An 18,071-nucleotide genomic window follows, 5' to 3' on the forward strand; every position below is an offset into this window, starting at 1 on the left:
CAGCTTTGTTCAAGGATTGTTTATATGCTGTCAAAATGAACATAGTTGGGATGCCTATTAACACAGCAGATAGTTAAGTAGATGTTTGGAGTGAATTGATGAAATAATTGACTGTGTGCATAGATACATAGGAGTACTTGCCCAGACTTGGGCATACTCCTGTAAAGCAACTTGTCCTAAGGAGTTAGTTTGACTCTTAAGGTGATGTTCCAGCAAGGATGGATTTTTACAAACCCTTCCAAAGCCATCCTAAGCCCCACCCATTTCTTGGGGTACAGTGAGTCCTCAGTGGGATTCCTGCAGCCAAGGCTTTACCTGTCAATGCCCGTAGTGCTGCCGCTGGACCATCAGTAAAACAGAAGCTAGATTTGAATTTAGATAGTGACTTTCATAACATAAAACAAACTGACTCCAAGTACTTTGCAATTAATTAGCTTTTTAAATATATGGTTTCTAGTCAATACAGGAAGAATGATTGGCAAAATGAGATAAAGATGTAGAAGATCAGATAACACGATGTGAATTCAGGAAACACCTAAGAAGCAGGTATTACAAAAGGGAAGCTATGGAAATGAAACAAATGTGTTTATGGCATGAATATTGCAGCGAGGGTAAGATATTTCTCAGTTAGACCTATCTTGCTCAGAGTAAGTTGCATTTAACATAAAGCAATGATCCACTAATGATCTTCAAATAAAAACTGGCAGACATCTTTATGATGCATGTTCGATGACTTTCTGTGAGGAAGCTGCACAAAATTTAAACAATGCATGATATATGGGAGTTTAAAGAATACAGGAAGCACAGCAGCCATTTTGTGTTTCGCAAGATCTGACTAACAGCCCACACCAATGAATGAATAAGATGAAATTATGTAATAATGATCAGAGAATCCATTAGTATCTTTGATTGAGAAATAACTGTTGATTTGGAATCTATATACAAGTCTCCTGCTCATTTCAAAATTAAACCATAGGATTCACCTGAAGGTTGATGGAGCATTGGTTTTCTGTCTCACCCATGCCCACAGGCAGCTGCCCCCAAGGCCCAGGTGCCAGCATACAGCATCAGAAGATGCAGAGATTGAAAGCTGCCTGGGCAAATAAGAGGAGGCCAGACAGCAGCAGGGACTGCTTCATTTGGGAGATCTTAATGTTTTTACTGCCACTTTGTGAAGCTTACTGCATCTTCCGCATGATGATCTTGGGAAGTAGCAGTAAGTTAGTTGAACAGTAGGAAAATGTGCGATGGATTACAACATCCCTATGTTCATCACAAGGAGTGACTTGTGATGGCTCAGAAAAATATGATCATTGGCAATGTAAATGAGTGTGGAAAATAGATATGCGATTGGTCAGCGTGTTTACCTAAGAATCCACTGCACAATATTACACTATATCCACGTGCAAAATGAACAACATCTTTCTGCTGGATACCTTTCACTTTCAGCCCCACAGTGAATTTTTTATCTCCTACTACCAGGGTGTATTGGCCAGCATCCTTCTGGGTTAAGTTCTTCACAGAAAGCATAAACTTGGTTCCCATTTGTTTAATTTCAAACTTCCCCAATGAGAATTGTGTTCTTAATGGCTCGCCATCCTGCAACATAACAGAAACAAAATTGTTAACTGTTTCAGGAGAGAAAAGCTGTCTTCAGTGAGCAACCTGAAATGAAGTAGACTATGATCAACATTGTGCAGCTTAAGAGACAAGAAAACAGGAACAAAACCACAAAGTCAGAGCAAGCTCATTTACTGTTGACAATTCCACTTATCACACTTCAGCAGCTCCCTAACCGATGTTTGTCCAACCTACCTTCTGTCTCGTGATGAGGAGCAGGATTACTTTATTTTTCCATCCTGGAATGCTAATATTTCAAATTCTATCCCTGTTGAGATCAATGAGCTGAACAAATGCCAGGGATGGAACATATCTTATGTTGTGAATGGTTAGAAACGACATGAGATATGCCGTGACTCAAATCAATCTGCAATTTGACATCAAGTGGTCTGTATTGATCTGGGCTCACAGTTTTCTTTATTTCTTAGTGCGATCTCTCAAGCTCTGCTTTAGTTACATAACTCCACAGTAAACTCCACCATAGATATTTAGGGGTGAATTCACGTATGGCTTCCCTGCTGACCGGCTGTAAAACTTTGGAGAAAGAATTAACGAAACGCCAGGAATGCACGTAAATGTTGTTTATATTACACTTCTGGCTTTCCCATCAGTTTTCTCCAAAGGTTACAGTGAATGAGTAGGAGAACTGTCCAGAAAGTTTCTCCCCATCAATGCATCCTATGGAGAGCTAAGCTATTGAGGTGCAGATGAGATACCAAGTGTGTGTCAGCCTTTTACCATTTCCAAGGCCCTCTATTAGGGGCAATTGTCTCCAATAATTAGCCAGTACTGCAGAAAAAATCCAATACCATCTGTATAAGGTAAAAGAGGAGTAGCTGTGTTTTGCCAAAATTTAGTGGAGTGTGGTGTTAGCTAAACATTCATAAATCGAAGAATAAAGAATCACATGTGGTGTTAGGCAGCACAGTGGCTCAGTGGTTAGCACTGTTGCCTCACAGCGCCATGGGCCTAGGTTCGATTCCTGCCTCAGGCAATTGTCTGTGTGGGTTTCCTCTGGGTGCCCTGGTTTCCTCCCACAGTCCAAAGACATGCAGGATAGGTGACCATGCTAAATTGCCCATAGTGCTAAGTGCATTAGTCAGGGATAAATGTAGGTGAATGGGTCGGAGGGTCGGTGTGAATCTGTTGGGCTGAATGGCCTGTTTTCAGACTGTAGGTAATCTAATCTAAACACACTGAAAAGATAAGACTGCAAATCTGATTGAGAAGTCTATTAGAATTAAATTATATTCACTGTTAATAACAATCCAAACAGGTTTCTGACATCTTAAACAATGTCAACATTTCCAGAATTTAATTCAAAAAATCTCTATTCCTTTTATATCAGCACAGTTATTGCAGTGCCACACATGTTTGTAGAAGTTATATTGTGCCTTCATTCACCAATTTTCCACAATGTGTATTAGGAGTTTGTCTGATAAAAGGGGGATCATAGTATAGTTGCTCCTATTGTTTTCAATGGAAATAAATTGGGCAGGTTTTGCAGTGGGAGGGTGATGTGCTCCACTCGAAAACTGCTCAGGCAGTGAAGGTGAAAATTATCTCCACTCTGTCATTTCTAAGCACCTCTTTGTTCACTTCAGTGTATCCCATCCAGCTCTGCACAATTTCACAGAGAAACCGGTCAATCTTGTTTAGATTATACTACCTCAAATTGGGAAATATAGCAGAAAGAACGTTTGATAAATGGTGCTCTCAGCCCAATTACCACTTTCTCAAACTAGGCTTTCCACCAACCCACCCGCCCACCCCCAGCCTCATCAAGGATCAAGGGTTACGGGAAGAAAGCAGGAGAATGGGGTTGAGAAACTTATCAACCATGATTGAATGGCGGAGCAGACTCGATGGGCTGAATGGCCCAATTTCTGTTCCTATGTCTTATGCTCTAATGGTCTTATCAAGCCAACCCCTTGAGGTCTGACATGTGTAAATCAATAAAGCCATTGGACCATACGACTCACATCATTTTCTGCCTTCTGGTCAACCAAATTGTCCTCCTCAGGGACCACAAAGAAGTTGGGAGGAATGTTGACACATTAACTGCACTCCCAGGAAGAGTTACTCATTCTTTTTGGGTAAAGGCACTCAGTGTAGGCACTTCCTGTTTTCATTTGGGGAAAGCACAAATGAATCCACTCTCTTCTGCTCAGTCTCACCTTCTTCCTATTGCCACTTCCATGCCTACTCGAATCCCTCTGGGATTGGTTCATTCTCACCTGTTCAAGGTGGTACCTCTCTCTTCATGTGCCCCTGCCCTCCTGTCAGTTTAGCAAACTCTTCCTCTTCTCAACGCTTTGATTCATACTGACACTCTTTGCCACACTCAGTTAATGCTCGAATATTTTAAATTACTGTGATCCAAAGTGCTTCTTCTCTTCTTCCCTTAAGTATCATTTTCTGTCTCTTGTTTAATTTCTTTCCCGTACTTTCCACAGTTCTTTGTCACTTCCTCTCCTTTCTCCCTTCTATTCATCACACTTCACTGCTCTCCATTTTCCCTCCTTCACCCATTTACATGACACTTATTTCATCTGTTCCTCTTCTCTTAACTTCTGTCCACTTTTCCCCTTTCAGTGTCATGCACTCCTTTATCACTAGCCATTTACCATTCTCCTTTACACTGTTTCTACCTGAGTATTGGAGTAATTGGACTTTTTTCGATCGCTGCATCCTAACGCATGATGTGGCTTGCACATTATGTAGAACAAAGATCTCATCAATGAACAATGACATTGGGTATCAGCAGTGCAGAGGGGAAAGAGCAATATCCTCAAAAGAAAGATTGTCTGTGTGAATTACTGCCAGTCAATATTTACACTAATTCCAGTATGTAGTGAATTAGGTGGTGGGGAATATTGGCCCTGATCACTACCTCATACCTCTTGTGTATAAGGACACACCCAAAAGCTACTTGCTCATGGTGAATTAATCTACCAATATTCACTCTTTCGCATCCAACATCAAAAGGATCACTCAGTGATATACAGAAGGGTTGCATCAAGATGCATATTTTCAGGAGATAAGGTGGCAAAATGAATAATAGGAAGTGAATGTAACACTTATCAGAAATAACTATTAATAAGAACTCAGCAAATTTATCATCTGCGGAGGTTCAACTTCATTGTTGCAGTCAAACCTTATGAAGATCAAAAAGTCAAACATTTGACTACTTCCCATTGCAAGTTAGACTTTAATCCTGCAGATTTAATCACCAGAACCCTACAAAACACAAAGCTGATTATTCCATAAGTTCGCTATTATCTACTGCGTTGACATCAAAGGAAATAGAGTGATAATGAGCTTGACACAACAATATCAGCACTAAGTATCAGCATTGCCATACATTGTAGGTAATAGTGAATAGGTGTGTTCTTATTGGAGAACTTGCCGATTTCCAACTGCAGCTATACAGTAAAATCCCGTGCATTATTGTTGCAGATGAGGCAATGTACAATTGTAAAAAAATTCAGGATTTGGTTTAAATATTCATGAGTCTAGTGATGCTAGTAATTCCCAGAACTAGTCTGAGCATCTGGCATTCAAGAATTTGGTTTATTGCTCAGTCATACAAGCAACGGTACAACCCATAGACTTGGCAATAAAACATCCTTGTGATGTAAACTATAGAGAAAGAAAGCATCCAAGGAGCAGGAGAATCGACGTTTCGGACATGAGCCCTTCTTCAGGAATGAGGAAAGTGTGCCAACCAGGCTAAGATAAAAAGTAGGGAGGAGGGACTTGGGGGAGAGGCATTGGAAATGCGATAGGTGGAAGGAGGTAGTTTTTTTTTGTCCCAATTGGGGCAATGTTAAAACATTCAGTGTAATAATCCTGCCTTACCTTGAACCACTGCATCTTCATGTTAGGATCTTTCAATTCCAAAACTGTATCAAAGGTAACTGTTGAGTCGACTTTGCCTTCCAGGTCCTCCAATGGCTTTAAAACCTTTACTTCCTGTCAGAGCAAAGTCAAGCAATGCATCACTAATGAGAATAGATCACTTTCTGTATTCATTGAGATGAGGAACATCCATTAATAGCATTTCCCTCTTTAAGAAAAAAGGCAAAACCTTGTTTTCAGGGATTGTCCCAGCTCTGTAAAGTTGTACAAAAACTTCACTGTTTTCACACTTCATCCCCTTTGTAACAAAGGCCAGCAATGCATCTTCTTAACTACTTGCTGTACCCATATGCTAACATTTTGTGATTCACACATGAGGACACCCAAACCTTTCAAGATCACAGCATTCTGCAATCTTTGAATTCATGTAATATTCTACCATTCAATACTTCTTAGCAAAGTGGACAGCCACACATACTTCACATACTCCATCAATAAATCTTTGCCCACTCAATTAATAGGGAGGCAATAGCCTAGTGGTATTATTGCTAGACTGTTAATCCAGAGATCCAGATAATGTTCTGGGGATCCAAGGTTGAATCCTGCTAGGGCAGATAGCATAATTTGGACTCAGTAAAATCTGGAAGTAAGAATCTAATGATGACTATGAATCCATTGTCGATTGTTGTCAAAACCCATCTGGTTCACTAAGGAAGGAAACTGCCATCCTTACCTGGTCTGGCCTACGTGTGACTCCAGACCCACAGTAATGTGGTTAACAAGTACGGATGGGCAATAAATGCTGGCTTGATCAGTGATGCCCTTGTCCCATGAATGAATAAAAATAAACAGTCTATCGCCTTTTCCAGGATGGACTCTTTGGGCTGAGTTTTATTAGACTTAGGGAGACTCTGTGGAACTGTAAAAATAGCAGCTAGGTCTTGATTCCAGGATTCCCAATCCTATTCCTAGGATTACTGATTTTCACGAGTGCATGAAATGTTCTCAGTGCAAAGCTACCTGCACCAGGTAATACTGAGCTGACTGGCTCACTGTTAGGGCTGGGCATGTTCTAGCCTGTTGCAATTTTATGGAGTGTCACTAACAGAAACTCTGTGTTGTGTAAGAAAGCATTGTGTAATTGGCAGAATAGGTGACAGCTCCAGAACTGTCGATGAAGTCATGATTTCACTGCGACTCAGCTGCTTCAGCAATCTAATGGATGGCTGGGCTCTTAGCTAAGCTTTTGTTCCGTCTTGAATCTGGATAACTGACAGTCTTATGGGCCTGTAGAGAAAGGAGTTTTTCTTTGTAAAAGTGAAAAGTTATGAATGCAATTTTTTTAAAGGGAACTTTTTTGACACATATTGTTTTTACAGTAGAATTCAGTAGTTCTGATATATTAGGTGAATAGGTGTAGAAATGCCATAGCACGGGCATGAAGGATATGAGGGAGCATGGCAGGGAAGTGGTTGGGGCCATAGTTTGGCATAAGGATATGACAGACCATAAAACATAGTCGGCAGCGCCAAACCATATCATCACACCCCTTCTACCTCTCCTCTCAAAAATAATCACGCCCCCGGAAGCACATTTCCTTGTGGTGGGAATGGACAGCCAGGAAGCTGCCTGATTGTTGCTACTCACCTTGAAGTTAAAAATCTTTCCCTTCCAAACATTCTTTAACCTTGACTTCCTACCACACCTTCCATTATACAGTCATACAGCACAGAAACAGACCCTCCAGTCCAGCCAGTCCATGATGAACATATTCCCAAACTGAACCAGTCCGACCTGCCTGTTTCTGGCCCATATGCTTTCCAAACCTTTTCTATTCATGTGCTTACCTCAGTGCCTTTCAAATGTTGTAACTGTGCCCATGTCCACTACTTCCTCAGGAAGCTCATTCTACATGCAAACCACCTTCTATGTAAAAGATTTGCCCCTCATGTCTTCTTTAAACCTCTCTCCTTTCACCTTAAAAATATACCCCTTAGTCATAACCTGCTAGGATTGTTTGCAATTCATTCGGTCCCTTCATCCAAGTCATGAACACAGACTGCAAATAGTTGAGGTCCCAGCACAGGTCTCTGTGACACTCCACTAAGTTACAGTGTTCCAACCTGAAAATGACAAATTTATCCCTCTTATCTGTTTTCTTTAGTTGAGCAATCCTCTGTCCATGCTAACATATCACATCATGACCATAAGATCTTTTTTCACATTTACATGGTGGCTTATGGCATGACTTTTGGAAGTCTAAACATATTAATTACTTTTAATTCATCTTGATTAATACTTTCTCAAAGAATTCTTAATAAGTTTGTCAAACATGGGTTTCCCTTTCATAAAACTGTTTTGACTCGGCTTAGTTTCTCATATACCAATGCGCCCGAGAAGTAAAATGTGGCTGCAACTTTCATCCCATCACTTTGATCTGGAATTCAGTTGCAAGGGTTGTTGAATCTATCACTCTCCCCTTCCCAAGCCCAACTTCCCTACACTCTTGGACATAATCTAAGAAAACATTTACTTTTTAATTTGCCATTTTTACCCATTCCCATTTTCAATCTTTCTCCATTGAAATTATGGTCTACTTGAGCAATATTACTATTGTCAGAGTTCTCTGGATTTTCAGACTTGTTTGACATTCAAGTGTCTCCGTAGTGCACTGATTCCTACTCGACCTCATTCCTGAGCTCAAAACTTTGCAAACTTTTCCCACCTCAGTCTCTACTTTTTTCTTCATTTCCTTTAAGCGCTTCAGCATTCCTCTGAAGTCAGTGAAGCCATACTGCAGGCAAATTTTCTCATAATCCTTCTTATCGGCTTTCATTAAGATCTCCCACATCTCCTTTTCATCTGGGACTTTCCTTTCTTCCTTCGGAGCTGGTGCTGACCTGCAAGTAAACCTCAGTTACTATCAAGTGTGATGTAAATTCCAATTCCTCACTGAATGATCTCCACCCAGCAAGCCGAGGTGAGGGGCTTCAAAGTCTGAGCACATTTTCCGATTTATTCCGATGGATGAAATATTTATGATTTTTGATTAATGCCTGTGAGGCCCAAATGGCACTGCAGGATCCCAGAAAATGTACCCAATATTTTGGAGGACAAACACCACCATGTGCCTTCTTCATACCCCGCACTATATCAGGTCAAGTGAATAAAGGCATGCCAGCGCAGAGATTAATGGGCAGAGAGATCAAACAATCATACAAACGGTGTGAGTGGTCTGCCTATAAATTCTGTGCCAGTATGCTTTTCTTCACTTCACCTGTCAAAGGAGCAGCGCTCTGAAAGCTTGTGACTCCAAATAATTCTATTGGACTATAACCTGGTGTTGTGTGACTTCTGATGTTGTCCACCCCAGTCCAACACTAGCACCTCCACATCATGAATGATTTTGTCTTAAGGAGCATGTTGTCTCAGAATTTACTTTTGCAAGGACAAAGGTCAAAACAGGGACCAAATCAAATGAATACCAATCACTGAACTGTCATTTGGTTTTGTTCTAATTGTCCCAATCATATCTTTGTATGACTTTATATTTTTATATATTTATGGACATTTTCTAATAAATCACTTGTTATTTTTCCAAATTAAACCATCTCCCTTTTCATCCTCATTCTTCTGCTGGGTTTTCTATCACTGATTAACATATACATCTTTTACTGAGTTTGCACATGTATTAAGGTGAGTCCATTAAACATAATTGACCACATTTGTAGAGGGAGGAATCAGGACAGGGTGCAACTCTTGGTATAGACAATGCTTAATGTGGTATAAGCAGCTCTTGCGTTTATAGGAACTTATACAAATAATTTTAATTTAGTTCACTTTTATATGTGTTTGTGATGGGATGAATGTACATTTTGCATAATTTAGGAACAAAATGTGCAATTTGTGATGGTATAATAGAAATAATATTTGGCAATACGTTATACAAATGCCTACATAAGCAATATGTGTTGTGTTGTACATGCTAAAATGCAAAGAATATACAGGCTTCCACTGATGAATAACTGAACGCTAAACCAATGTGACACTAGAACAGGAATGACTTGTTTAGATCTCTGTCAGTGTTCCGTTAACCATCCTAATCCAAATGGCAGAGTCCAATATCTGTCAGAAGAATAAAATGAAAGACATCAGTGTTTCCCATTCTGGTTTGTCAGCCAGTGGCCTCTACTGGCAAGTGCTTATGTGTAACCATCTCGTGAAGCTGTAACACATTGACTGGTGTAACTGAATAAAGTAATGCACCTTCCGAAGCTTTAAAAGTGTTGGTCAAATTTAGTATAACTTGTTTCTGTACACCAGTTACATCAATGGAAACAAAGCACCGAGTCAGAATGAACATTGGTCAATGCATATGGGTGTTGTCCAAGGTACATCAGCAACAGGTTTCACATTAAATAAGTCAAACAATAATAATAAATACATGATAAGTAATAAATATGTAATCATTTATATAATGATATTTAAACAACAAAATACATGTTACAGTAGGTGGGAGGAGCTAAGAAGATAAAAAGATTGAGGATAGCTGTTCCACATATTCCACACTTACCAAACTCCTATAATTCCTACAATTATCCCGATAATGTCAAAAGTGGGTCATTTCAGATTCTTTGTATATCATATGGTTACCTATTGAATATCCTTTTTAGATCTCAGAGATGACCATTAAACATCCTATTACTACCATTGGTTCAGTATCCTGTATCTATTCTACATTATCTCACAAGTAACCTCCTTACTGAACCAAGTCCCTCATAAGCAGCACCCTACTGAACGATCAACAACGTTTTATATGGACCATAGTTTTCACTGCATATTCTCTATCCAAACATTCCAGTTACCAAAATCCCTCTATGTGGCCTATATTTACCAATTGAAGATACTTTCACATACACATATATGTGTGTGTAATATATATGCTTGTTGCATTTCCTCTCTGTATGCTCCAGTTCCTGTATATCTTCTTTAAACTCTTTCATTTAACTGCAGGTAGCCTATATACATTCTTCTGTTCATCTAATTATCACATTGCTATCTGCAAGGAGCCCCCTTGAAACCTTTCTGGGTAATGGAGTAAAGGATTTACCTTTTTTTCAACATTGTCCGAAAGTTCAATTGTTTCTCTTGACCTGCATCAAAAGAACAAATTGCACAAGACGAATAAGAAATTTTGAATTAAATAATGTGGAACAATTCACGTGGAATAATTAGCTCTCTATTATCCAATTTGAATATTTGATTTCTAAATGTGGAAAAATAGAATCAAGCTCTCATGACTTGAGTTATAAATTTATAGAAGTGTTTTTATTTATTCATTGCTGGTCTAAAAAAGGAACTTGCAGCTTTCAAAATCATCTGGGGCAGTCCATTTTCTTACTGAAACATCAATGATTGGTATTCAATCCAATCATCATTACAATTGCAAACCACTGACTGTGGATAGCCATATGATTACAAATCTGTCTGCCAGAGGTCTTTAGGTTGGAATGGGATATGCTCAGCTGATAAACACTCAGTCGCTCTTATGATGTTAGCTTCCTGAAATGATGTGCTACTAAAATGGAGTTACATAGATCAATGTGCAAAAGAATACATTTCATGCATTCGTGGGCGGCACGGTGGCACAGTGGGCGGCACGGTGGCACAATGGGCGGCACGGTGGCACAATGGGCGGCACGGTGACACAGTGGTTAGCACTGCTGCCGCACAGCGCCAGAGACCCAGGTTCAATTCCCGCCTCAGGCAACTCTCTGTGTGGAGTTTGCACATTCTCCCCGTGTCTGTGTGGGTTTCCGGTTTCTCCGGGTGCTCCGGTTTCCTCCCACAATCCAAAAATGTGCAGGTTAGGTGAATTGACCATGGTAAATTGCTCGTAGTGTTAGGTGAAGGGGTAAATGTAGGGGAATGGGTCTGGGTGGATTGCGCTTCGGCGGGTCGGTGTGGACTTGTTGGGCCGAAGTGCCTGTTTCCACACTGTAAGTAATCTAATCTAATCTTATATGGCTAGTCTAGTTCAGGTTCTGATTAATGGTAATGCCCAATGGGGGATTCAGCCATTCAGACTTTGACTGTCAATGGGCAATTGTTAGATTCTGTCTTTTTGGAGTTGATCATTTTCTGGCACTTATCTGTGGCTAACGTTACTTGCCACATTGTCATGCCAAGCCTAAATATCAGACAGGCTATTCTGCATTTGGACATAGAAGGCTTCAGGATTTGAGGAATTATGAATAGTACTGCACATTGTCAAACATCTCCAATTCTGACCTCATGATGGAGGGAAGGTTAATCATGAGGGCAGTTGAAGATGATCTGGCCGAGGAAACAACCATAAAATAACAACCACAACCATGGCGACCAGAGTCAATGTCAAGATCTCTGAGGGCAACTCCCTGCTGACTGTTTATCACTGGTTCCCCCTTAATAATGTAAATGCTACAAGTGGAGTGAAGCTCTCCAGGGGAATGGAATGAATATAATCTTTAAAACAGTTTTGTTTTTCATAACACACTATGTTCAAGAAAAGAAGACCACAAAAAACCTAGGGAAAACAAGCTTGTCTAGTAGCTGCACATACTTCATTCAGGAACTGTTTCAAAGTAACACCACAGCAACATGCAGTAAATAAACATTATCATGTACAACCCACTCAGGTTCAGAACTTACACTCAGTCACCATCAATGAAACAGTGTATGTGCAGTCAGCATGAGTGTTGGAAGCAATGCATTTGTAGGCATCCTCATCATCTGGAGTGACATGGTCCAACTGTAAAAGTAAAAATTTCTACAGATTACGCATTTACCAAGCAAAGAAAACATTGTCCTTCAGTAGAACTGAACTTGCAGAATGCAAAGCTGGCTAAAATCTGGTCTTAAATGAGCTATACCATTGTTGAACAAATTAAAACTGCATTTGTAATAAGATTGGCTAATTTGGTACAAAAACAGAAGTTGCTGGAAAAGCTCAGCAGGTCTGGCAGCATCTGTGCAGAGAAATCAAAGTTAACGTTTCGGGTCTGGAGATCCTTCCTCAGAACCACTGGCTAATTTGGTACCGCACTTCACAAGTAGGGCTGAGAAATCTGAAGTCACTAAGACGGAGGTCTCTGGATTTGTTATCTCACTATAGTGCAGTGTGAATAAATCAGTGACTTATTCAGTGAATAAATCAGCTTGTCTGACAGTTTGCGATACCTAAGGGCATTTTGATCCTGATGGAATTAGAAGTTTGTGTGCAAAAAGATTTCTTTGTAAATATGGAATCAGACTGTGTTTCTATTAAGATTGGTGATTGCAGCACTGCATAGGATGTGAATTGGGCAACTGGACCTAATTCTCCCAAATGCATTACCAGCGAGATAAATTCTATGTACAAAGCCTCACAAAACATAAGTATGTGAACATAAGTGGCCCAAATATCTCAAAATTTATTGAAGTGCCAATTGTGCATCAGTCTGTTCTTGATTGAATTGAAGCTGAGAGATAAAGAGCACCATATTTCAAGGTTTCTATCAAATTAGTAATAAAAGTATGATAGATAACCTTATCGTTGTGTGTGTGCATGTGTGTTGTGTATACTTGTGTGTCTGCGTGTGTGTGTGTGTACGTGTGTGTGTTTACATGTGTACAGGCTAGCTGCTTCAAGGTGAAACATCAATTTTACTTGTCACTCCAAAACCACAAGGCCCAAGACGGGATGCTAATGCCAATCTCTGTACTCAGTAGCACAATCTCAGTGAATGCTGTTATGTTGCTGGCTGTAGTGTGAGGTTAATGGGGGTTATGATATGGATATATCAGACCGAACCCCTGAGGTCTAAATCAGCAAGCTGTATACAATCAAATCAACACCTTGAATATTACTGAAGCGACTATCTCAAGGGGTTAGAGTTTAGTCTGAATGCAATGGCAAGTTTAATAGCACACACAGTCTGACACTGAACAACCGACTGCTATTTGAAATACCTTTAGAACATTCTCCTTCAAGATGGTGTCAAAGAAAATCTTTGCTCCTTCTTTGATTGGCTTTCCACTTCCTCTCTTCCATGTTATAGTGGGTTTGGGGTTCCCAGACACCTTGGCTTTAAAAATTACATCTTTGCCTGGAGTAACATAGATGTTTCAGTATTATCAGCATAAATGGCTCACACAAACATCAAACTCAATACTACTTGAGTGTAATATGCACCCGTAGATTCGGTTGATTAGAATAATGCTAAACAAAAGTCAATGTCCTGGAATTTAAGGAGATCTAACTCCCCTCCTCCAGTGCAATATTTCCAAAATATATTCTTCTCCTTAATCACAACATGCGGCAGGTCAACTATTCACCTGCAAACAGTCTTTGGGGCCTTGGGCAGTGAGGCGTTCAGAGCTAAAAAGAGAAGATATTACACTCCCTATCGCATTAGGCTGCTGAAGGAAGTGAGAGAGGTGTTGCAAGTATTAGAGGAGTGGAGCAGTGAGTCATGTATGGAATGCTCCCTTCAGAATGCTGACAGGAGAGCAAAGGGAAAAATGTGTTTTATTTTGGCAACATGCTTGAGTTGGTGGGAAATGGTCGAGGTTGCTCCTTTCTGATGAAGGGCTTATGCCCAAAATGTCGATTCTCCTGCTCCACAGATGCTGCCTGACCTGCTGTGTTTTTCTAGCACCACACTTTCCACCTTTGAATGCAGAGGCTGCTGTGGGGATGGAATAAGAGAGAACAAGGAGAATTTCATAACAGTTCTGAGAGGGAGAGGGTGAGGGCAGAAGTGCTGGAAATTAGTGGATCACAGTTGAGTGTCTTGAAGATTGGTGATGTGAAATCCTTCATTGTGGTAAAAGGAAGACGAAGGAAGAGATTAAAAGGAAGTAGTAAAACTGGGCAATTAGAATGGGGGCTTGACAGCATTTTGGGTGTAAGGAAGTTAAGTCAAGGAACTGTGAGAATCACTGGGCTTGTAATGGTTATTTATAGATTGCCCTTCTTCTGATACGGAGACAGAAGTTAAGGAAGAGTAGCAAAGTATCAGAGATGGAGCAGGGAAATGTGAGAGAAGGGATGGAAATTTGAAAGTGAAACTGATGAACATATCCAGTCCTGGATGAAAACAGGATGTGGCACTGACAATTATTCATCTTTAAATAAAAGAATTGACATAAAGCATCAGAAGCATTTCTGTAGGTTGGGAGGGATTGAACAAGGTGAGAAAAAGATAGGAAGAGATCAGTTAAGTGAGACTGGAATAAACCGAAATGATGGGCTTCTCAGGGAACTACGTTGATTGATTTTTGTTATCACATCAAATGAGATACAGTGAAAAGTGTTGTTTTAGTTCTGTGAAGGCAGATTGTCCCATACAAAGTGTATTAGGGTAACAGAATAGAGTTGAAAATGTGTTGCTGGAAAAGCACAGCAGGTCAGGCAGCATCCAAGGAACTGCTGCGCTTTTCCAGCAACACATTTTCAGCTCTGATCTCCAGCATCTGCAGTCCTCACTTTCTCCTAACAGAATAGAGTGCTGAATACAGAGTTACAGCTGCAGAGAAGGTGCAGAGAGAGATCAGAATAATATCTGTGAGGTCCATTCAGAAGTCTGAATACAGCAGCTGTTCTTGAATCTGTTCATACATATGCTAAAGCTTTTACATATTCTACCCAACAGAAGAGGGTGGAACAGAGTATAACTGGGCTGGGAGGGATCTTTGATAATGTTGGTTGCTTTGCTGAGACAGTGCAAAGTATAGATTGTTAATGGCTGGGAGGCTGATTTGTGTGATGGACTGGGCTGTGTTCATGACTCTCTTAGTATCTTACAGTCTTAGGAACAGCAACTGCCAAACTACATTGTGATGCATCCAGATAGGATGCTTTCCATGGTATACCTTTGAAAATTGATAAGAGTCCTTGTGAACATGCCGAATTTCCTTCGCCTCCTGAGGAAGTAGGAACATTGTTGTGCTTTCACGACCATTACACTGATGTTGGTGGACCAGGGCAGATTGTTGGGAATCGTCACTCCCAGGAACTTGACGCTCACCAGCATCTCCACCTCAGCACTGTTGGTGCAGACAGGGGCATGCCCTCCACTCCACTTCCTGAAGTCAGTGACGAGCTCCTTCATTTTGCTGATGTTTGATGGAGAGGTTGTTGTCTTTATTCCATAGGCATTTAATCTCTTTCCTGTATTTTGTCTCACAGATTGTTTGAGATCCAACCTATAATGGTGGTGTTGTCAGCAAACATGCAAATGGTGTTGGGGCAGAATTTGGTTACATAGTCGTGAGTGTTTATGGAATATAATAGGGGGCTGAGTACGCAGCCATGCAAGGCGCTGATGTTGAGGATTATGGTGGAGGAGATATTGTTGCCTATTCTTAGTGGTTGCAGTCTATAGATCAGGAAGTCAAGGATCCAGTTACAGAGGGGGAGCAGAGACCTAGGCCATAGAGTTGAGAGATGAATTTGTTTGGAATTGTGGTGTTGAAGGCGGAACTGTTGTCAATAGTAGGAGTCTGACATAGGTATCCTTGTTATCCAGATGTTCCAGGGCTGTTGTCAGGTTGGGGAGATGATGTCTACTGTGTACCTGTTGATTAGATTACTTACAGTGTGGATACAGGCCCTTCAGCCCAACAAGTCCACACCGCCCTGCCAAAGCGCAACCCACCCATACCCCTACATCTACCCCTTACCTAACACTACGGGCAATTTAACATGGCCAATTCACCTGACCTGCACATCTTTGGACTGTGGGAGGAAACCGGAGCACCCGGAGGAAACCCACGCAGACACGGGGAGAACGTGCAAACTCCACATAGTCAGTCGTCTGAGGCGGGAATTGAACCCGGGTCTCTGGCGCTGTGAGGCAGCAGTGCTAACCACTGTGCCACCGTCAATAGGCAAACTGCAAAGGATCAAGGAAATTTGGTAGGCTGGAGATAGTGTGAGTCATGACTAACCTCTCGAAGTACGTCATAATTATGGAGGTGAGAGCCACTGGGTGATAGTCATTGAAGCACGATGCATGATTTTTCTTTGGCATGATGGTGATCTTCTTGAAGCAAGTGGGGACTTTTGATCATATTAAGGAGAGATAAAATCATGCCAGTGAATACTCCCACCAGCTGGTCCACACAGAATCTGAGTGCACAGCCGGGGACTCCATCCAGGCCAGTTGCTTTCACTCTCAAGAAGGCCAATCTAACGTCTGTGGTGGTGACCGTGGGTATAAGTGCATCTGAGGCTGTTGGGTGGGGGTGACATTGTTTCACTAATCTGCTGTTCAAAGCGAGCATAGAGTGCATTGAGCTCATCAGGTAGGGATGTACTGTTGCCTGCAATTCTGTTTGCTTTGTAGCCCATTATGTTACATTAGCCTTGCCACAAAGATGGATGTCTGTGCGGTTGGTCTGGGTCTCAAACTTAGTTTGGTATTGCCTCATGGCAGTCTGATGACCTTACAAAGGTTATATCTGAATTTCCTGCATAGATCCTGGTTGCCTGACTTGTATGCCTCAGACCTGGACTTCAGTAGGGAGTCGATCTCCCAGATCATCCATATATGATGTATATGCAGTGTCATTTCCTCGCTATTGCACAGATCAACCACAGATAGGGTAGCTGTTCTGCAGAACTCTTCAGTCCAATTGGAAAGTATAACCCCAAGTTACGAGTTTTAGTTCCTTATCATCTTAATTCTCAGATCTGAGCTACTGGGAGACGCTGACCAGGCTGGGGCTGTTTTCCCTGGAACGTCGGAGGATGAGGGGTGACCTTATAGAGGTTTACAAAATTATGAGGGGCATGGATAGGATAAATAGACAAAGTCTTTTCCCTGGTGTCGGGGAGTCCAGAACTAGAGGGCATAGGTTTAGGGTGAGAGAGGAAAGATATAAAAGAGACCTAAGGGGCAACTTTTTCAAGCAAAGGGTGGTACATGAATGGAATGAGCTGCCAGACAATGTGGTGGAGGCTGGTACAATTGCAACATTTAAGAGACATTTGGATGGGTATATGAATAGGAAGGGTTTGGAGGGATATGGGCCAGGTGCTGGCAGGTGGGACTAGATTGGGTTGGGATATCTGGTCGGCATGGACGAGTTGGACCGAAGGGTCTGTTTCCATGCTGTACATCTCTATGACTCTGATCTTGGTCTTTGGCCTGTTGCAGTGTTCAACTGAAGCTCAATGTGAATTTAAGGAACAGCATCTCATCTATCAATGGAGCACTTTCCAGCTTACTGGACTCACATCTAGATTCCTTACTGTATATTACCATTCCCTTTGGTCTTGCACCTTTTGTCATGTAACCTCTCCTACCTTCCACCTTATCAGAAACCATTTCTTCTCAGCTTCCCCCTTTTCCCCAGCTTGAATCTGACATTTCCAAATTATTCCAGTTCAGTTGTAAGGTCACAACTTTGAAATATGAACTCTCTTTCTCCACATATTCTGTCAGAACTGCTGACATTTTGTTTTTAATTTAGATTCCAAATAGCCAGTGTATTTTGATTTCACAAATACAGCCTTGTAACCGTAAAGAGCACTTAAAACCCCTGATTAATGTTTTAGCTGAAGG

General features: G+C 41.1%; 1 protein-coding gene across 3 annotated transcripts in view; it reads right to left on the bottom strand.

Moving 5' to 3' along the window:
• The window catches only part of LOC140493516 (immunoglobulin superfamily member 22-like), an 88,980-nt gene that overhangs the window by 55,780 nt on the left and 15,129 nt on the right, over positions 1 to 18,071 (bottom strand). For all 3 annotated transcript variants that reach the window (XM_072592029.1, XM_072592030.1, XM_072592031.1), the window contains exons 4-9: positions 13,471 to 13,607; positions 12,172 to 12,271; positions 10,592 to 10,634; positions 8,207 to 8,381; positions 5,482 to 5,595; positions 1,437 to 1,599 (exon numbers count right to left, since the gene is read on the bottom strand). In XM_072592029.1, the coding sequence (XP_072448130.1) occupies positions 1,437 to 1,599; positions 5,482 to 5,595; positions 8,207 to 8,381; positions 10,592 to 10,634; positions 12,172 to 12,271; positions 13,471 to 13,607 (732 nt within the window). The remainder of the gene's footprint in view (positions 1 to 1,436; positions 1,600 to 5,481; positions 5,596 to 8,206; positions 8,382 to 10,591; positions 10,635 to 12,171; positions 12,272 to 13,470; positions 13,608 to 18,071) is intronic.

This window comes from Chiloscyllium punctatum, chromosome 22 (assembly GCF_047496795.1).
Source record: "Chiloscyllium punctatum isolate Juve2018m chromosome 22, sChiPun1.3, whole genome shotgun sequence".
Lineage (NCBI taxonomy): Eukaryota > Metazoa > Chordata > Chondrichthyes > Orectolobiformes > Hemiscylliidae > Chiloscyllium > Chiloscyllium punctatum.